Source organism: Lagenorhynchus albirostris, chromosome 1 (genome assembly GCF_949774975.1).
Source record: "Lagenorhynchus albirostris chromosome 1, mLagAlb1.1, whole genome shotgun sequence".
Classification (NCBI taxonomy): Eukaryota; Metazoa; Chordata; class Mammalia; order Artiodactyla; family Delphinidae; genus Lagenorhynchus; species Lagenorhynchus albirostris.
Window position 1 is genome coordinate 115330057 of NC_083095.1, and position 23032 is coordinate 115353088.

At 32.4% G+C, this 23032-nt stretch overlaps 1 protein-coding gene across 2 annotated transcripts in view; it reads right to left on the reverse strand.

The window, feature by feature from the left end:
• Window positions 1-2853: 2853 nt before the first annotated feature.
• The window catches only part of ZNF280D (zinc finger protein 280D), a 106821-nt gene continuing 86642 nt past the window's right edge, over window positions 2854-23032 (reverse strand). Inside the window, exons 19-20 of one of the 2 annotated variants that reach the window (XM_060150587.1) lie at window positions 7913-7968; window positions 2854-4804 (exon numbers count right to left, since the gene is read on the reverse strand). In XM_060150587.1, the coding sequence (XP_060006570.1) occupies window positions 4180-4804; window positions 7913-7968 (681 nt within the window). In that variant the 3' untranslated portion in view covers window positions 2854-4179. Of the gene's footprint in view, window positions 4805-7085; window positions 7425-7912; window positions 7969-23032 lie in introns of those variants that run through there. The other variant, XM_060150604.1, reaches the window with a different exon arrangement.

Sequence of the window (23032 nt, forward strand, 5' to 3'; positions counted from 1 at the left end):
TTGCAATTCTTTTTAGTGCCTATATACATACAAAAGTCCTAATTCACTGAAGTCAGTACAAGTGAGTGATCCGGGAGTAACAAGTTTGATGGAACAAAAATGATCATGTCAACCATAGTTTAAAAATGACATTACAGAAGCCTAAAAAAATGTAATGATGTCAAAACATTTATAATTATTATATAAAGTGTATCTTTAAATCACATGCTGTCTTTCCTGTTAATAGAATATTCACTAACCCCTCCTCTTGAGGTAAAATTCCTCAATTCCTATTAGTAAAAGAGATCAGTAGGTCCTCTTCTTTAGGTTAAGAGGTCCTCCATTCCATATGCATATAATCACTGTAGGAATAATAAATAAAACTGTAATTAGTACCATCAATGGAAGGGTTATTTGCAAAAACTGATATATTTTAAAAAGGGACATTCAGTATAAATGCTAGGAACTATAGATGTGGTAGAAAACACTAACTTCAGAATCAGATCAAATTATGTTCAAATCTTGGCTTTGTAACCTCAGACAAGTAATTGCCCAGATATCTTTTTACTTACAGCTAAAACAAGGTGACTCATATCTTGTCAGTTCCTTTTAAAAAATGTTTAGAATAGTTCTTTAAAAATTTATAGGGTGAAAAAAATTACAATTTCCTCCCTAAAACATTGGAGAGATACAAAGAGGAAGAAATAACATAAATAAATATGGCATTCAGATTTTCAACGTAAATTAAAAGTGCATCCACAAAATGAATGTTTCTTAACTGCACATGTAATCAATCGTAATTCTGTTGTTAGGTAACAGGAGACTATAATATAGTAAGGCACCCTGGTAGTTAGTTCTTAGGCAAAGAGTTACTTGAGTGCATCACTGGCTTTCATAGTCAATCAAGAAAGTCTAACTGCTTGTTGTGTATTGGTTTGTTATGATTTCAAATCCACTTGTTTATGACTTAAGTGAAGTTGTTTTGATCTACAGGTAAATTTGTTTACACTAAGGAAGCTGTGCCAGGATGATGTCATCAACATCTGCTGTTGTTGATAAGTATTCAGCAGCTCAGCCATTAAGGGGTGCCGCTGGGGAGGATAATCAATACGAACATATGGAAGAGCAGCTATCAAGTGATGGACATTTAAACTTTAAATACCAAGAATTTGTGAGGACTTACCGAGAGTGTTTAGTCTGGGCAAGGCTACTCTTTTGCTGACTTACATAGCTCTGTGACGATCTTGAGACACTTGCTCCTGCCATGGCCAGGCCACTCTTGGTCCTCAGCATTGTTAAACTGTGCAGCAGTCTCAGGAAGAGAAGGGACATCTGTTCCTGCCTTGGCAAGGCTACTCCTGGTAGGCAATGGTGTAAGTCATGTAATGGTCCCTGGAGTCATAACATTTGGAACAGCCCAGCTTGCTTACCGACACCGGTACTGTCACCCCCTAGCTACGTGCCCCAGCAGCAAGGGACCTACGCTGGCAGCTGATACCCAGCTTTTAGTTGGAAGGACTGACTCTACAGACAACCAATTCCTGGAAAGGTACACCTCAACTAAATTTGGACTTTCTTTCATCTCCTCTTTGCCTAGAACAATAGTGTAATCAATCTATTATTAGTTTGGAGTATGTTATTTCTTTATTAGCTAGTTAACAGACATTATCCTGTATGGTATCGGCTTGCAAAATGTTATTTTTATAAATTATAATTCTCACAGTGAACTGGTGTTAAATAAGTTATTGGCAAAGAAAATCTCAGTCCCTGAGCACAATTTGCCTGGACAAAACAGCACTCTAAAGCAGGTGGTGGCAATCTACAGTCCACTGGCCAAATCCAACCAACATTCTGTTTTTGTAAATAAAGTTTTATTGGAACACAAACAGGCTACCATTTACATATTGTCTATAGGTGCTCTTAAGCTATAAGGAAGAGTTGGATAATTGTGACCACACAGTCCACAATTATTCACTATCTGGCTCTACAGAGAAAAAGTTTGCTGACCACTGTGCTAAAGCACTGCCACTCAAAGGTTTGGTTTGCATACCTGAATTGTCTGTTCCTGATCAGAAATGAGATAAGATTATGTGAAAACAGAAACCAACTATGTTACCAAGTACAATGTTCACTTCAACTATTTTTTTGTTTTCATTGCTAGACTTTCTCAATGAAGGATTTATAGTCTGGTACAGGTTCCTTTTCTCACAGTGGATAGGTATAAACTATTCATTGATCAGGTACTTTCAGTACCACTACTGTAAGTATATAGGGGCAGGAGAAGGAACTACTCAAAGCTCACAAGGGACTACAGTGTCACTTAGAGACTTATTTTAGTACAGTGCTCTAGGTTTTTGAAGCATTAGGTGACAGCCTTGGCAACTAATTGAATGAGATCCAGAAAATGGTCCTTACACAGACTTTTTCTTCCCTTTACTCCAAAAGTCTTCTCTGCTATAGATTTATGTTTCAACAAGGTGAAGGATGACAGTTAATAAGTCCCTCTATCCCATCTTTTCTTGGGAGCAGGAAAGATAAAAATATTTGCCCCCACCCTCAAAAATATTCAAGAAAATAAGTCAATAAAATATTTTGTCTATTTAGCCTCTTTAATTTACTGAGCAGATAGAAAACTATAATATTAAATTATAATTCTCTTGAAGTAGAAGAATTTGTAAAGCAAATCAATTCTCTGTAATTATTAGCAGTTCTTCCCCCTGTACTTTAAGTCTCAATTTAAAATAAATCATGCATCAATTAAAGAATATGGAATAAAATCTACCACTAACTTTAACATGAAATTTCCTTGAGCAATATACAATTTCTAGAGGCGCCAAAGGTAATCCGACTCAAGCAGCTTTCTGAAAAATAAAATTATTCAGGGACAGATTTTTATTGCAAATATTTACTCAAAAACTACTATATACAGCAGAATTTTAATAGCCATTTTAAACATTTAACATTCAGTGAAACAAAATTTTAAGAATTCAAAGCACATTTTAAGAAGTAAAAATGTAGCATTTTAAATAAAAGTTTGTTAGTACGTCAAAGCAAACTACTGTTACTCATATTATTCATTTCTATATCTATTATTTTCTATATGATAAAAAACTGAAAAAATCAATTTAGCAGCCATCTTATGGATAAATTAGGCTAAATATCCCAAACCAATTTTTTACATCCTGCTTTAGGTCCCATTTGAATTTTCTATTTTACAATTACAGAAAAAGTCACTTAAACATGGCTGAATTCATGCCAGGACATGTTTTCAGTTTACTGCTTTACAATATCTACATTAATCCATACTTTGGTTTGGTTTCCAGACCATTTTTATGGGTCTATTTCTAAAGAAGATCATTAAAACAATATTAAGAGCATAATAGCTACAGGAGTTTCAACAGTGGGTTTCTACTTTATACAACTAGTACATCAAGGGATTTCTGCACAGCTTACACACTGACAAAAAGCACAAATATAAATTTTTATTTTAATAATTTCACTTTCACTGAAAGTTTAATTAAGGTAAGCTTACAGCCTGGCAGGCTAACACTTGTATGGAGGTACACAGATTCAAATATTCTGTTTACATGCTTCTGGCAGTCTGGAATGTAATATTATATCCAAAATTAAGTTTATGTTCATCCAAATTCTCATTAGATCAATGAATTTAGCATTCTAAACATGCTCCATTTACCAGTATCATACTCAAAATGAAACCTTCATTAACAAAGCCAATTGGCCATTATTTTAAATCAATTATTCCCAAAAGGTATGTGGTTTCCAAATCTCTTCCTTTAAGTTAATTGAAAAGGATGTACAGGTAATAAGGACTTTTAGTTTAGAACTGATGGAAATTTCAAAAGCTTTATTAATATAAATAATATTCTAATATTCAATTCATATTGACCACCAGGTTCCATAACCTCGAAAACTGATAAATGAGACTTTTTCATTGCAAACTTAACTTTCATTAAAATCTTATTCATGTCTTAAAAACTTCTTGGAAATTCATACTAATCATGCTATTAATGATGAATTGATTTAATAACCGAGGTTGAATATACAGGTAAAGTGTATGAATGACCTCCCTCACATTTTTCTATCTCTGCACTCTGCAACAGCACCACTGAGCTCACCTGATAGCACTGTTCCAAATGCTCTTATCGTTGGTACACTAAAACTTAGAATGCCTAATTAATTTCAACTTCTTTCTTTTTCATCTGCCAGGTCTCCTGTTGTCTCTGTTGTGCTAAGGCTATTTTCTCCAGGAACGTCATCTGTTTGATCAGACACTACTTCATCAGTCTTGGCTGAAGGATCACCACTACCTTTCTGAAGAATCTCTGTGGCTTCAAACTCAAGCACTTCTGATGGAGTCAAAGGTTCCAAATGAATACTGCCTTGCTCACTAACATCAGAACTAACAGATTCAGGTTCATCTCTTTTTCTCAAAAACTGATCAATGCTAACATCACCAGATGTTAATTGCAAATCCTTAATATTCTTTGAAGAAAATCTAGCTTCACTGGCATTGCAATCTTCAATCTGATCACGTGCAATGAGGTTTTCTGAACTTTGGCACCTCTTCAACTCTGTTTCCTGACAAATGTGCTCTATTTGTTTTTCCTTTTCCACCTTATCTGCATCAATAATTGAATCATAACTGAAGATATTCTTTGAGCCAGTTTCCTGGTCTTCAAGACAGGTATCATTTTCTTTATCTGAACCTGATACACCTTCTTCACTTTTTGTTGTTGATGAGCCTTCGAATAAATGCACATCACATCCATTTTTTATTTCCTCTGAAGAAGCTTCATCTTGTTTACTGAAAAAATAAAGCTATTTATTATCTATTTCTTTATAATACAATGTATTTGAACACTATTAAAATAAAGACATTCTCTAAAAAAAAAAAAAAAAAGGCACACTTGCCCACCAAAAAAAAAAAGAAAATTGAGCTCCCTGGTCTTTGCCATGATGTTACAATTTAGGAGGTGGCCATGTTCTTGGGCAAAAGAGTGAGAAACTCCATAGTCGCATATTAAAAGGAGTCCTGAGGAGTCTATTCATTGTTTTAGTTCTGGTTATCATTATTTTTATCTGTTCATACCCTTGCTTATTTTTAGTTAAAATGTAAGTGTGCTTATTAATTCGTAAGAGTCATTTAAATAAGGAATGAATATATGTGGAAAAAACCCTATTTCTCTTTTATGATTTATATGTCCTCTTGGGCTTAGAGTGTTTTCCCTATGCAAAATCAACTAAGCATTCACAAACATTTTATTGATTTTTTAACAGCCTAATTTATAAAAACATAAACACATGCCTAAAAAAATATGTAAATATAAAACATGCATACATATATGCTTACGTGTATACCTGTCTATGTGTTTACTCTTACCCCGGTGTGTTAACAGAAACTATTTAGTGAATATAGTTCCCTATGCTATATAGTAGGACCTTGTTGTTTATCTATTTTATATATAGTAGGGTGTATATGTTAATCCCAAACTCCTAATTTATCCCTCCTCCACCCCCTTTCCCCTTTGGTAACCATAATGTTTGTCTTCTATGTCTGTGAGTCTTAGAAACACGAGATTTCTAAGAGGCTCTCCAGTCCCTTATGTAGATGTAACAATGCTTATTTTAATAAAAAGAAATTTTATGATTACATTTATATTAGTTCTTACATTAATCCACCTGGAATTTAGACTTTTTCCTAATGAACTGCCCAAATATCAAAGCAATGTTATCAGATAGTCATTTATTATTTACTAAATTATATTTAAAAGGCTGTTTCTCTGCTATTTATTTTGTTCTGATGTGTCTTTTGACTATTACAGGCCAATACCACACAGTTTTAACAATTAGAAATTAATTAATTGTACTTTATTATCTAATAGGTCAAATCACCTACATTCTACTACTCTTCTCCCTAATAGTTTGAAAAAGTAAAAGATAATTGTACAAGGATGCTCATTAAAACAATGTTTAAAATAGTGAATACAGAAACAACCTAATATCTAACACAGCTGTGATTTTTAAAATTATGGTATTAATAAGTAGAAAAATATGAATCTTACTTTAAACACCACTAGTTTCCAAATCAAATCCAATTTGGATTTTCAACTAAATGTTCATTAACCATAAACTAATTTGGGAAATGACCTATCATGTAAGTTACTAATATATTATTTTCTATCTCAGTAAGTTTTTTTCTTCAAAATCTTCTAAATAGATGCTGCACTTTACTCATCTTGTTATTACTGTGAATTTTATCCATTATATTTTGTAATCACATGTTATTGGTATACCGGAAAGATTCTGAATTTTACACCAAGCTGCCTTAATTAATACCCTGATTAATTTCAATCATTCTTAGCTCATTTTCTTGGATCTTACAGGTCAATTACATCATCTGCAAAAAATTATATTTCCCTCATTTAAATTTATAAAATTCTTATTTTTGTTCAGATCTTATTAAACTAACTATAATTTACAGAAAATGTTAAAAAATATGGATGTGACTAGTCTGCTTTTTCTAAATCCTTATTTGAATTTTTGTTAACTTTTCCCAACCAAAATTCTAGGAAAAATGCTAGGTGAAGAAAGGGCTAGATAATTTTTCTTTTCTTTTCTTTTTTTATGTGGACTATTTTTAAAGTCTTTATTGAGTTTGTTACATTGCTTCTGTTCTATGTTTTGTTTTCTTGGCAGTGAGGCATGTAGGATCCTAGCTCCCCCACCAGGGATCAAACCCACACACCCCCACCCTGCGTTGGAAGGTGAAGTCTCAACCACTGGGCCATCAAGGAAGTCCCAGGGCTAGATAATTTTTCTAGTGAAGTCTAAGAAACATCTTCAAAAGGTCTTATCCCATAATTTTCTTTTTAGAGGCAATAGATTAATTAATCTCATCAGGTTAACAAACAGCCTACTATAAAACACACAGCATAAAGATAGAAATGGGGAAAGTACTTAATCTAAAAGACAAATCACCTTTAGCTGGAATAAAGTTCTAATTAGAATGTTAGATTTTCTTTTGCTAAAAAAAAATTGTGAAATCTCGTGTTCTGCAGTGTTCTACTCAAGCATTAAATTTTTATTTTTATTTTTTTAAAAGTTCTCTTTATTATCAATTAGAAGGCCTTTAGGATTCCCTGGCATGGTTTTTTTTTTTAAATTAATTAATTAATTAATTTTTGCTGTGTTGGGTCTTCGTTTCTGTGGGAGGGTTTTCTCTAATTGTGGCAAGCAGGGGCCACTCTTCATCGCGATGCGCGGGCCTCACACTATCGCGGCCTCTTTTGTTGCAGAGCACAGGCTCCAGACGTGCAAGCTCAGTAGTTGTGGTACATGGGTCCAGTTGCTCCGCGGCATGTGGGATCTTCCCAGACCAGGGCTCGAACCCGCGTCCCCTGCATCGGCAGGCGGACTCTCAACCACTGCGCCACCAGGAAAGCCCAAGCATTAAATTTTTAAAAACCAATACTTGAATTTTGAACCTTTTATGTTGGGATCCCACCAAAGAAGTAGCTTTACAGCTTTTTGAAAATACTTTAAAAATAAGATATTAAAATTAACTATTTGCAAGAATCGTCACCACCTTATAACCTGTAGCATCTTGTAACTATTTTCATTTAATAGAGGCAATTAAAATCTGTTAACATTTTACTTACTTGTAAGTACTTTTAAAAAATTTAACAACTTATAAAATGTATTCTACATGTTTAAGATTTCAAAACTAAGGATCTGTAGTATATTTCTGTTACATTAATATTTCAAAATTTTATTTTAATTAAAAGCCATTACTAAAAGGAACACCATATACAAAATTTAAATAGCCTTTTGCCAATTAACTGAAATATAACACAGCTCAAGTATCATTTTATATACATGAATTTCATAAGATTCAGTTTTTCCTTATATTTACCTTTCAGAATTTGATGTTTCTGTTTCTCCTTCAGCCATATTAGGTCTTGCAAGTTCCTGAAATTATTAATAGTAATTTTCTTTTATATTCAAAACTAAGCTTAAAGTAAACTACTTTTATTATACTAAACTTTCTAGATAAAAAGAACTTAAGTGTGCTACCTAGTATACTAAAGAAAGAGAAAAAAATTTTCTCAATTTAAAGTATGTATTAAAATAATTCTCATAACTAAAAGCATGATTTCAAAAATTGCTTTTTAAAAAACTTGTAAGAATTTCAGTGTACCAAAACCTTCTGAATCAAGGACATGAAACAGTTATCCAGTTATAACAATACCTGCTTTCCTTAGATTCTTTCAAATGTGGGCCATAATTATAATTACTTGAATAGAAAACTAGTAAAACACAGCTTGAATTTGAATGCATCATCCACAGTATTTTATACACACATTAAATACAGGTACTTAGATAAAACATTTATGAAATTATGATTTTATATTTGGAGCCATGGTAACCCTTCCATTGTCAAACCAAGTAATATTAAACAATAGATAAATGAAATATTTTTGCTTATTTGAAATGTTTTTTGGTGAGGAAAGAATACACAAAAACCTCAGTAAGCCAGAGGCCAGCCTAACAGTTTATAACAAATTATTGAGCATATATGATGCATGAGGTAGTATGTTAAGAACTTTACATTCACTATCTCATCACTTAATCCTCATATTAGATATTATAAACTCCATTTCTACAAATGAGAATAAAGACTGCGGGGGTTAAGTAGAAAACCAAAGGCAATACTACAGTAAGTGGTGAAGTTTCAAATCTAGGTCCAGTTCAGCCACAAGAGTGATTGATTCAAATCTGTGAAAGTGATATGGTGTATTAATCACATACATGTAACATTTCCTCACTCTCCAAAAGCCCTGCTAAAATGAGGGCAAAGAAATAAAATATTTTCACTCATAAAGACCAAGAAAACATCAAAGCATACTAACTGTCAAAGAGATTTCAACAAATTTTTAGATGGATAGTGGCTGGAGGAATCGAAATTGACTTCACAGTGTGGAGGAAGTTACAACTAAATGTCTGAGCTGGGAGTGCAAGGAAAAAAGAATCAGTTTTCCCAGAGAACATAAGAGATCTGGTATTTGGAGAAATTCAGTATACTATCCAGTATATAAAAGGTAAAAATGAAGCATGAATACTGCTGAGAAATCTAAATGCTCTTTCCCCAACTCACACAACAGGTACCTATCCTTTCCTCTACCACTTAGGCCAAAGGTTAACTCTGTGAACTGGAGACAGTCTAGACTTGTGAACACCAGGAATGGCAAAGGGCAGGCATGAGGTACTGAAAGAAAACAGAAAAATTTAGTAGAGGTCCATAAACTGAAAAAAGGGACCCACATTTATCTCTCTGCCTGGCTCCCAGAATGCTAGCAGCCAGAGGAACCACTCTTCACTCCACCACCCGCAGCTGGAATCTAGAAGATTCCTCTTTGGAGAAAATTATCAGCCTCAAAGACTTTGAGAGCATCCTCCCTACCAAAGAATCAGTCAGCTCAGCAACTGATTTTCCTATGTTGAAGTCTAAACAATTACCATGCAGACTGTGCAGGCTGTATAGCACACCAATCCATGAGGCAACCTTCACAATATAATCCATGTCAGCAGTTTTCCAAGTGTGGTTCACAGACACATGGGGCCTCCAAAACACTTTCAGGAGGCATGTGAGGCTAAAATTCTTGGTACTAAAGCAGTGGTGAGTAAAAATGCTGGCATCTTAACTCAAATCAAGGCACTGACATAGAACCAAAACTGTACTAGCAGTCACTGTATTCTCCACTGGCATACACCAGCAGTAAAATTAATTTTATTAAATACCAATCACTGAGTGCACATCTTTTTAATATTCTGTGTAATGAAATACCAAATATGCACAAAGCACTGCTATTGCACACTAAAAACACTTGGGTCTGTGACTGAGTTGCACGCTGAACTTAGCCACATTTTTTTCATGGAACATGATTTTTATTTTAAAGAATGACTGTCAAACTATGAATATTTAGACTTGAGTATTTAGAAGACATTTTCTTTGAAACTGACAAAGTGAGCATGTCACATCAAAGAAAACAACTGACAGTATTTGTTGCCAGTAATAAAATTCAAGGAAAAATTAAATTTTAGGATAACTTGTATCCACTATTCATGAGATTAATGCTAATATTAATGAATGTGATTACCTGATATTATATAATGAAACATGTCAACACTTAGAAGATCTATGTAACTTGTGAACCAATATATTCCAAATGACTAAATGCACATTGTTATAAAATCATGCATGGATAAAAGAGTCAATCAAAGTGTAAGCCAGACCAATAGATTTTAATGTAATAGAGTACAAAAAGTTCAGTGATATGGAGTCAGATTCCACATTGCAACAAACCTTTTAAGAAAAAGTTCACTTGTCTACTTTTGATGTCATAAAAAAGAATAATCACAATTATCTGAAGAGATTAAAGTACTAGATGAGGCTGGGTATTTTTCTTATATTTCAACCAAAATAACATATCACAACAGATTGAATGCAGAAACATGAGGATCCAGTTTCCTTCTATTTAACTAGACATTAAAGAGATATGCAAAAGCATAAAACAATTTCATTCTTCTAACTAAATTTCTTTTGTTTTGACAAATAGTTATTTTTCAGAAAAATATTTGCCATTTTAAGTAACAGTATTGTAAAAATTTCATACTTTTAATTTCTAGTACTGTAAACATCGATACATTTTGAGAGTACTAAGGGGTATATATAACAGGGTTGTACCCTGTGGAGTGCTGCAGTGCACAACCTGTATGGCTATGCAAGGCAGCCCTGTCCCTGTCCAAACACAGGGTTTTTGATAAACTTTTTAGCACTTCACTTTTATGAACAGCCAAGGATCACCACACAACTGAAGACATTCTTTACATCAGACAGATCAAAATAAACAAGAGAATAAAGAAAGAGGCTAGGAGACATCAGAGACTTTGCTGGGAACAAAATAAATATGTATAATATATTTAATATCCTTGGAGAGGTATGAAATGTTATGTCCATTAAACAAGAACAAAAAACTATGAAGACAAAACAACTGAAGAACAAATAAAAAGAACAATTCAAAACTAAATATATGGCAACTAAAATAAGCAATTAAATTTAGAAAATCTTTTTTGAAAGATTGAATGAAAGGACAAAAAGATGGAAGGCAAGAAAGAAAATGCCATACAATCAAAAGAGTTGATGCAGGAAGTAGTGTCAGATCAATAGGAGTTTCAAAAAAAAGAGAGAACAGAGAAAATAAAAGTGAAAATTTACCAAAGAAATAAAACAAGAAAATTTCCCCCAAACAGAAATATCCAAAATTACAAAGGCTTATCAAATTCCTACCATAATGAATGAAAAAAGGATGATGGGTGAACATATGAAATTTCAAAACACCTGAGATAGAGATAATCATTAAAGTTGCCAGAAAGAACAAAATAACATAAACACAAAGAAAGTGGACCAAAAATGGCATCAGACTTAACGAAAACAATACTTTCAAATATGCATAGGGAAAATGTTTTCTATGTACTTCAGCCAAACTATCATTAGAGTAAATACAGTTTTAAATTTACACTAAGTGAAAAAAGAATCAACCTTTCTGTGGAAGTTGTTAGAGGACATGTTTCATCGAAATAAGGAGTAGAACAAGAAAAGAGGAACTCACAGTTCAGGAAACAGGATATCCAACACAAGAAAGTGGCAAAGTAAAATCCTGATACAACAAATTATGCATTAGGCTTAGACAGCAACTAGTTTAAACTAAAGTAGATTGGAGAGAAGATCTCCAGGCCCTCCAACAATTTTTTTTTTGATGTGTGAACATTTAGAAAAAATACTTCCAAACATTAGACAACACATCACAAATTTTAAAAAACCGCATTAGGTGCACAGAAGACTAAACAAATCAGTAAAAATATATTTTTACCCGGAAAAGTAAAATGAAGTATAGGAAAGAAAATCATAGTACACTTCCTGGCTCAGTATACATAATGGTCTCAAAAACTGTGATGTTAACTATGCTGACATCAGTGCTATGCCAAGCCATATAGAAACATGAGATAAAATACACATAACATAAAATTTACCATCTTAACCGTTTTTAAATGTATAGTTCACTGGTATTAAATACATTCACATTGTTATGCAATCATTACCACCATCCATCCCCATAACTTTTTTCATCTTGTAAAACTGGAACTCTACATCCATTAAACAATAGCTCCTTATTCTCCCCTCCCCACAGCCTCTGGCAACCACCACTATACTCTCTCTTTTGTTTTGTTTAAGTACCTCATACAAATGAAATCACATAATATCTGTCTTCTTGTGACTGGCTTATTACACTAGCAAAATGTCCTCAAAGTTGATCCATATTGCAGAATCCCCTTCCTTCTTATGGCTGAATATTCCATGGTATGCATATACCACATTTTGCTTATTCTTTCATCTATTGATGGACACTTGGTTTACTTCCATGTTTTAGCTATTGTGAATAATGCTGCTATGAAAATAGGAGTACAAATATCTCTTCAACTCTTTGCTTTCAAGTCTTTGGGGTACAGTATACCCAAAAGAGGAATTGCTGGATCATATAATTTTTTTGAGGAACTGCCATACTGCTTTCCACAATGGCTGTACCATTTTACATTACCAGCAACAGTGTACAAAGCTTCAATTTCTCCACATCAGCATCAACACCTGTCTTCTGGTTTTGGAGTTTTTTGTGGTTTTGTGTGTGTGTGTGTGTTTTTATGTGTCTGTGGGTTTTTTGGTTTTTGTTTTAACAGTAGTCATCCTAATGGGTGTGAGGTGGTATCTCACTGATTTGCATTTCTCTAATGATTAGTGATGTTGCACATCTATGGGTTTATTGGCCATTTGTATATCTTCTTTGGAGAAATGCCTGTTCAATTCATTTATGCATTTTTGAATTGGGTTGTTTATGTTGTTATTGAGTTTTATGAGTTCTCTATATATTCTGGATATTAATTCCTTATCAGATATATGACTTGCAAATATTTCCTCCCATTCTATGGGTTGCCTTTTTATTCACTGTATAGTATATTTGATGCACAAAATTATTAATTTGTACAATTTTTTTCTTTCATTACCTGTGCCTTTGGTGTAATAACCAAAAAAATCACTATCAATTTCAATGTCATGAAGTTTTTGTCCTTTGTTTTATTCTAAGAACTTTATTATTTTAGGTCTTACATTTAAGTCCCTTATCAATTTTGAGTCAATGTTTGTATATAGTGCTGGCTAAGAGTACAACTTAATTCTTTTGCATATGGATATCCAGTTTTCCCAGCATCATTTATTAAAAAGACTGTCCTTTTCCCATCGGTCTTGGCACCCCCATAAAAATTATTTGACCATATATACAAAGGTTTATTTCTGGACTCTCTATTCTATTCCTTTGGTCTATAGGTCTGTCTTTATCCCAATACCACACTGTTTTGTTTACTGCAGCTTTGTCATAAATTTTAAAAGCAGGACATTTGAGTGCTGCAGTTTTTTTCTTCTTTTTCAAAGTTGTTTTGGCTATTTGAAGTCCCTTGAGCTTCCATATAAATTTTAGGATGAGTTTTTCTATTTCTGCAAAAAATATCTTTGGGATTTTTGCAGGGATTGCAATAAATCTGTAGATTGTTTTGGGTACTATTGGCATTTTAACAACATTAAGTCTTCCAATTCATGAACATGGGTTGTCTTTCCATTTTTTTTTTTGTCTTCTCAAATCTCTTTCAGTAAAGTTTTATAGTTTCTTTGTAGAAGTCTTTTACCTCTTGATTAAGTACATTCCTATGTATTTTATTCTTTTTTATGCTATTAAAGTTGTATTGTTTTGTAATTTTCTTTTCAGATTGTTCATTACTTGTGTATAGAAATACAACTGATTTTTGTGTGCTGACTTTGTGTCCTGCTATTTACTTTACTGAGTTAATGTAAGTTCTAATAGGGTTCTGTATGAAATCTTTAGGGTTTTCTATATATAAAATGGTATCATCTGCTAACAGAGATAATTTTACTGCTTTTCTAATTTAGATGTCTTTTATTTATTTTTCTTGACTAATTGCTCTGGCTAAAACTTCCAGTACTATGTTGAAAAGAAGTGGTGAAAGTGGACATCTTGCTTTGTTCTTAATCTTAGAGGAAAATCTTTTAGTCTTTTACCATTGAGTATGATGTTTGCTGTGGGTTTTTCTTATATGGCTTTATTATGTTGAAGCAGTTTCCTTCTGTTTCTAGGTTGTTGAGCATTTTTAACATGCAAGCGTGCTGAATTTTGTCAAACACCATATCTGCATCAATTGAGGTGATAATGTGGTTTTTGTTGCTTCCTTTCATTGAGGTGGCTTATTACATTGATCAATTTTCATATATTGAACCAGCCTTGCATTCCAGGAGTGAATCCCATTTGTTCATGGTATATAATCCTTTTAATATAGTGCTTAATTCTGTTTGCTAGTATTTTGTTGAGGATACTTGCATCAATGTTCATAAGGGATATTTATCTGTAGTTTTCTTTTCTTGTATTGTCTTTGTCTGGCTTTGGTATCAGGGTAATGCTGGCCTCACAGAATGAGTTTAGAAATATTTCTTCCTCTTCAACTTTGGAAAAGTTTGAAAGAAGTGGTATTAGTTCTTATTTAGATGTTTGTTAGAATTCACTAAAGAAGTCGTCAGGTCAAGGGGTTTTCTTTGTTAAGAGATTTTTGATTACTCATTCAATCTCCTTACTAGTTATGGATCTACTCATATTTTCTATTTCTTCATGATTTAGTCTTGCTAGGTTTTGAGTTTCTAGCAATTTGTCCATTTCATGTAGGTTATCCAATTTGTTGACACAGAGTTCATAGTACTCTCTTAAGATCATTTTTATTTCTATAGAAATGGTAGTAATGTACCCACTTTCATTTCTGATTTTAGTAATTTAAGTCTTCTCTCTTTTTAAGTATTTCTGGCTAAAGGTTTATCAATTTTGTTGACCTTAGCAATGAACCAACTTTTCTCTATTGCTTTCTATTCTCTGTTTCATTTATTCCTGTGCTAATTTTACTTCTTTCCTTCTGCCAGCTTTGGATTTAGTTTCTCCTTCTTTTTCTAGTTCCTTAAGTTGTACAGTTAGGTTGCTGCTTTGAGATCTCTCATTTTTTAATATAAGGATTTACAGCCATATATTTCCATTTTAGCATCACTTTCACTGCATTTTAGAAGTTTTGGAATGTTGTATTTTTCTTTTCATTCTTATCTAAGTATTTTCTAATTTCCCTTGTGATTTCTTCTTTGATCCATTGGTTGTTTTAAAGTGTATTGTTTAATTTCTAAAATCTGGTGAATTTTTTATTTTTCCTTTTATTATTGATTTCTAATTTAATCCTGTGATCAGAGAAGATACTTTGTATGACATCTATCTTTTAAAATCCACTGAGATTTAATTTGTGGCTTACTATATGGTATATCCTGGAAAATATCCCATGTGTACTTGAGAAGAATGTGTATTCTGTTGTTGCTGGAGTGTTATGTGTATGTCTGAAAATCTAGTAGGTTTATTAAGTCTTCTACTTCCTTACTTATATCTAATTATTCTATCAATTATTGTGAGTACTGAAGTCTCCAACTATTACTGTAGAATTGTCTATTTTTCCCTTCAACTCTGTGAGTTCTTGCTTCATATAAATTGGCAGTCTGTCAGTAGGTGTGTAAGTATTCATAATTGTTATATCTTCTTGCTGTAGTAAACTTTTTATTAATATATAATGTCTTTTTTCTCTTGTAAGCTTTTTTGATTGAAAGTCTATTTTGTCTGATATTAGTAAAGCCATCAATACTCTCTTTTGGTTACTATTTGCACAGACTATCTTTTTCATCCTTTCACTTTCAGCTTGTGTCTTTGAATTTCAAGTGAGTCTCTTGTATACAGCATGTAATTGGATCATGTATTTTTTATCCATTCTGCCAACCTCTGTCCTTTGATTGGAAAGTTTAATACATTAACATTTAGATTAATTACTGATAAGGAGGGACTTATTTTGTCATTGGGCTATTTGTTTTCTATGTATCTTATTACTTTTTTTTGGCTCTCATTTCCTTCATTACTGACTTCTTTTCTGTTTAGTTGATTTTTTTGTAGTGAAATGTTTAAAATATTTTCTCATTTCCCCTTGTGTATATTCTATAGCTATTTTCTTTATGGTTACTTTGAGGATTACATGTAATATCCTAAAGTTATAACCCTCTAATCTGAATTTATAGCAGCTAATTTCAATAACATACCAAAACTCTGTTCCTTTATAGTTCCATCCCCATTCTTTTTGGTTGCTGATGTCAGAAAATTACATCTTTATTCATTGTATACCTAGATATAAACTAAATGCATTAGTCACCTAAATTATGCAGGAAACAAAATTAGAAGTTACAAATGAAAGTTAGAGATACTGAATTTTACACTAAAAAATTGTCTTTTTTCTTTAAATGCATTCATCTCTTAACTCATGTAGAAAACAAAAAGTACAGCTACAAATCACTGTTACAAAATACTAGCTTTTATAATTTCCCATGCACTTACCTTTATTGAGATCTTTATTTTGCCACAGAGCTTTGAGTTGTCATGTACTGTCCTTTCATTTCACCGTGCAGGACTCCCTTGAGCACTTCCGGCAGGGCCAATCTAGTGGTCAAGAACTCTCTCAGTTTTGTTTACGTGAGAATGTCTTAATTTCTAACTTTTGAGTGACAGAATTGCTGGATAGAGGATTCTTGAGGTTTTCTTTTTAGCACTTTGAATATACTGACCCACTGCCTGTTGGCTTCCAAAGTTCCTGATGAGAAGTCTGTGGATAATTTTATTGAGAATCCCTTGTATGTGATGATTCAATTCTCTTTGCTGCTTTCAAGATTCTCCTTACCTTTTGGAAGTTTAATTATAACATGTCTTAGTGTGGGTCTCTTTGAGTTCATCTTACTTGGAATCCGTTGTGCTTTCTGAATGTTTACATTCATGTATTTCATCAAATTTTGGAAGTCTGCAGTCATTACTTCTTCAAATATTCTCTCTTTTCCTTCTGGGACTCTCATGATGCAAATGTTGGACTACTTAACGGTGTCCTAAAGCTCCCTTAGGTTCTGTTCACTTTTCTTCAATCTGTTTTCTTTCTGTGCCTCAAACTCAATAATTTCTATTGTCTTATCTTCAAGTTGGCCAATTCTTTCTTCTGTCTGCTCAAATCTGCCTTTGAATCCCTCTAGTGAATTTTTCATCTTCAGTTATTGCACTTTTCATCTCCAGAATTTCTTTTTGGTTTCTTTTAGGTTTTCTATCCCTTTATTTATATTTCCACTTTGTTCACATACTGTTTTCTTGACTTTCTCCACACATTCCTTTTGTTCTCTGGGCATCTTTAAGACAGTTGTTTTAAATTCTTTGTCTAGTATATCTGCCATTATGTCTTTTTCAGGAAAAGTTTCTGTTGATATTTTTTTGTTTTGAATGGGCCATACTTGCCTGTTTCTTTGTATACCTTGTGATTTTTTGTTGAACACTGGACAGTTGAGTCTAATAATGTAGTAACTCTGGGAATCAGATTATTCCCCTTGCCCAGCATTTGCCTGTTTTATTTTAATTTTAATTTTTATTGTTGTAGGCTGTCTCTGTTCCCAAATCACCCTGAGGTGTAAACTTAAGGTCTTCGTATGTCTTTTCTGAGCCTTTCCCTGGGCATATGCAATCTCTTTCTAATTTTACCCACATACACAGTTGTTTTTGAATGTCCTAGTCTTTAACATCTGACTCCTGAAAGGGGGAAAAGTGAAAAATGAAGGGAGAAAAAGGGCTGTCCACTTAAATTCCTTGGAAGTCACTTCAGCTGGAGGGGAAGGGGCTTGCAACAATGGGGGAGAGGTGCAACAATAATGTGCCCACTTCTTTGTCTGCAACTCCTTGATAAGAAGCAGCAATCAGATTCCCAGTATCTGGAGGACAAGGTCTTTTTTGCCCACTCTGGCTCCCATAAGTTGTGTGCAAGCTGCTCCAGGAACATGTGCACGGCTGCCTGCCATATGGCTGCTACAGTGCTAAGGGCTTAAATTGATGGAAATTAACTGTAATTCACTCTCCAAGTCTTCGCCTGGAAGTTGCAAGCCTTCAACAGACTTTAGAGCTTCAAAATAGTTATATCAGATAGATTCAATCTGTGCAATTGCTGTCTAGGTGGGGAGCCAGATTCCTGGTACTTCCTACAGTGCCATCTTCCCACAACTCTCCTCTCTGTATATTTTTTAAAGTTTTTTCCCCCAGAACATTAAAGTAGTTTTAAAATATTGAAAAGTAGATATATTAAACTCACAATAGTAGTTGAAGTTTAAATATTTTATGCCTACCAAAACCAGAATTTATTATCATTTTACTTTTCTGGCTTTAGTGGAAGCAAGCACATCAATAACATTTTCAAAGTCTAATTCTTTTCTTATCTTGTTTCAAATAAGTAAACTGCCATGCTTGGCAATTTCTCTTGACCAAGTGACAATTCTAAATAATTTAAAATTAACTTCAGCTTACTGAAACGTCTTTTGCAGGATGCTACTGTGGCTGGTATTGTTTTAAAATTTTGAACACCACTTTGTTAATCAGTTTTAGAAGACCCAAATATAAGGCTTACGTTATATCACAATTTATTAATATTGTATATTGCTTTAAACAATTCCACATGAAATTTCTATAGCATTTAAATTGTCAAAATATTTAAGAACTGGGTCAGTAGCTGCTTTTTGTAAATCAGATGTAATCTATAGAAAATAACTTTTCTCCAGTTTAAAAGTTCAAAATCTGAAGAGATTTCATTTAATTTTTCATATACCTGTTTCAAATATGAAGTTAGGTCATTTATAACCTAATGTCTACTTGATCAGCACTTTTCCCATAATTATCAATACTCTCACTTAGTGATTCATGCATTTCCAATTTCTTTTTCACTTATTTTCAAATTCAGGAAGAATATTCACATTTCTTGCTCAAGATTTACATTCACTGAACACACTTTCAAAATTACTTTCATTTGTGGTAAGGAAAGGAATAGGATTTTTATTAAGCACAGAACTTTATATATGGTCATGCTTTCTAACTGTAAAGCTTTATTAAACTTTTGCCACTTTGTTCAAAATACCATCCCATATAGATAATGTGTAAAAATCTGTAATATTCTTGTAACAAGATGCTTTTGATCTCAATATAATGTATTCTGACATTTGATATATCTTTTCATATCTGATACACATCTCTAATTTGTGTGCAAAGTATCAAGTATCTTGCTTGCATTTAATCTTGATGCCCATCAGGTATCTGTGATTTTAATGTTGTTTTCAGAATTGACAAGAATATTCCATCTGCTCACTGTATTACCCCAGTCCTAAAATATGTATCCTTTGTACAATACTAAAAAAAAGATGATCATATTTGAATTCACAAATGCAGCATTCTTTGTATTAAATTATGATTATGAGCTGGGCAAGGCATAAATTTGGCATAATTATTTTGGGGGAGAAATACTGGCTTATACACACTTGTATACATGTGCCTTATCTATTCCATTATCATATCCTGGCCAGGACAATTTTCTTACATAAGCATCAACTCTTGCTAACTTACTGATAATGTGATAAGCTAGACCATATCTAGTTTTTTTTTTTTAAATAACAGCTTTAATGAGATATAATTAATCCAGTTTTTCATTTTGTTGCAATTAAGTCAAAACTTTCTTCTCTTGCAATGACATCATTCTTAATGTAAATATACCTAGTAATCATAAACATTAATTCATGATGTACTATATCTGGTTTATAATCAAAAAGTAAGAAAAATTATTTTGCTTCTTTTATTCTTCTTAGTATTTCAGATTTAACATGATTTCCTAATAACATTATATATTTGCTTTGAATTTTACTACACAAATGAAACATATATTTATAATCATTAGCTGTATGATTTTAATGTCCTTAGTTCAACTGAATTTAGAACATTCCAGCATCTGAGCTTCCAATAATTTCTTGTGCTTGGAGAAATAAATTATTTTTGCATGAAACATACAATATGTAAAGTCACTCACACATATTTTATCACATTCTGTAAAACATCATCTATTAAACTATCAGTCTAAATATACATTAAAAAACACTTCCATTTAAAAAAATCATCATGATGAAATATGATTTTTTCATTATCACAAATTCTGTTTAAATTTTTCCAATCTTTGAAACCACTTTTTGAGTTGCAAATATTTGATTCTGTTGTAATTTTTGCTAAAAAGAATGCACAGGAAACACAAACTAAAGACAAAGATTCTTTGGAATAAATGAGCCGGTCACAATGAATTAACTCACCACTAGACAATTTTTTAAAAGACCCATCTTTTGAAAATCTTTGCCCACCATGTGAAACACATACTCTACAATCTGCATCTTGTTCTTGGATGGTCCCCTGCTCTATTAAAATCATTTTACTTTATTAGAAACAGGTGACCATGATGAAGAATTAAACATTTAATTCAAATAGCATCTTCTATTTTCTTGCACATGCTTATATTCACTAGCTTCTGAAATTTCTAACATGCCATTATCTTATCTTTTTTGCACAATTCAAAGAAAATTCTTTATTTAACTCTGTATTTCATAGTAATTCTATTCTAATAGTGTCACTGTTAGAGATTTCATTTTAAGTAGCTGGAATATTTTTTTCTACCAAACCTGTTACTGTGCCCTATAATTTTGATCAATTTCTTGATGCATGCATTTTTCTTCTTTTTCTAAACAATGGACCACTTGAGTTTTTAAATGCCATATTTATTTTTAAGAATTTTAGTATAAATTTTAAATATATTTATTTTTAATTAATACATTCAGTTAAATTTAATAATTAATTTATATGAATTAGTTCATATAAATTATAATATTTAACAGGTCTCCATAAACATTTATATGAAAAATACAAAAATCAATAATTACAAACAACAGAAAACTACATACCAGGTTTCCAGACCAATGGGGTGAAAAAAAAGTAGTGAAAAATATTTTTTATATAAACAAGTGAGTAACAGTAAATTATCACTGTTTTAAGTGAAGAAAGTATAAAGTTTCCTGGTAAGAAAATACTTTTTCAGAAAATTTTCACATTTCATCAAATTTATTTATGAAAGGTCAAATATATTAATAAATAAAATTTGTATTACTTACCTTAGTACCCTTAATAATATTGTTAAAAAAATCATATAAACACGTATTTTTAATTAAAAAAAAGTTTACCTTTTACTTAGCAGTACCATGTAAAGCTACAAACAATGAAAACAACTTGTCACCTTCCCTCATGACTGAACAAGGACCATCAAAAAAGCAGAAGTGAGACCTTGTTGTTCTTGTGTCCCCCATGTGCATTGACTCTCAGGGTCATAAAAGTGCAAGGCTGGATGCTGCCTTTAATTACAATTTTGAAATTATGTTCATTATGTATTACTCTTCATTAATTTTTATTCTTAAACATATTAAAACAAAATATTTATCTGATTATTGAATTTTTTGTAGCTCCCTTGAATTTTTTGCCAGAGGTGAGGTCTCACTTGCCTCATTCTAATTTTGGCCCCGGCTGGGATGCTGGGGTTGGGGGGATAAAGGAAAGTAGGGATGGTGGTCTAGAGAAGCAAATTCTTAATTACTGTATCAGTAAGTCCTAGTTGAAAAAAAGACAAACAAAAATATGGTTACATTATTTAGAAATATGGAGATAAATATTTCATCAAATAGCTAAAAGAGTTGAAAATAGCTACCTCTGAAGAGTTGGATGGAAAAGGGTGAGAGAGATGAGTTACTATTTTTATGATAAACTAGCCACACAAATTTTTAACTTTTAATTCGATAAAAATAAAAAGTAATTTTACAAAGTCTGAAACTCTCAAGTGTCTGAAAAAGTTACAAAGCAAAAAGCAATAAAAACAGAACAAAAAAGAAAAACAAAAACCTTAGAAATTCTTTATGGATAGCCCCAAGTAGTCTTACAGAAATAGGCTATAGGGTTAATTTGCCATTTCATTAGTGAAATCACAGGGGACCTCTATTTTGTATATTATGTGTATGTTTGAATTGAGAAAAGAATATTTTTAAAAAGAGAGAGAAAAAACACCATAAAGTCACCCTGAGAGGACTCTTGTGTGTACCTACCATACCTGATATGCTTGGAATATGGTAGTTATCTTACTGGATTACAATTCTTTCATGTCTAATTTTCCTACTAGATTTTGAACACCTTGGGGATAGGCAAATAATTTTATTAATCTTTGTTCCCAATATAAAGATTCCTGGAACATGCTATCAAGTGTTTCCTAATAGCCTTGAAGGAAGCAACAAAAGAGAAAGGCATCTGTACCCACCTTCTCTCTCTTACCTCTCTACTTAGTTATAATGAAACTACACTAACCATCAGACTAGAGAAGAAGAGTTATGGTATATATATATATATATATATATATATATATATATATAGTTAGGATATAAAAGCAGTAAAATGTTGCAGTGTATAGAATATACATGGTAGCAGAACAGAGATTGTTTTAGAAACTCACCATATAATATGAATTCCAAATACAATCTAGCATATGAAAGGAATTAATTTTGAAAGAGGAAATGTAAAACTATACAAATGAAAAAGTGACAACAGGAAAATATTATTGGGGTACAACATTGATTCCACTACAAGCCATCTGATCAAAATCTTGAAGAATAATTCAAGCTATCCACCATCTCACATGTGTACTTAAACACCTGGGTCTATTCGAGGGACTATCCACACCACATATATTTGAAAGAAGTACCAGACCAAAACTGTTCTATGTGGTCTTCCATTCAATATGGCTTCCTTTAACTCTGCTTATGGCCTACTAAATTTTTAGCATAAGCTTTTTTTCTTTTAACAAAAAATAAACTTAAGAAAGTTGGTTTATATAAGAAAAGGTTGGTTTTACTTGACACAGATGCAACAGGGCA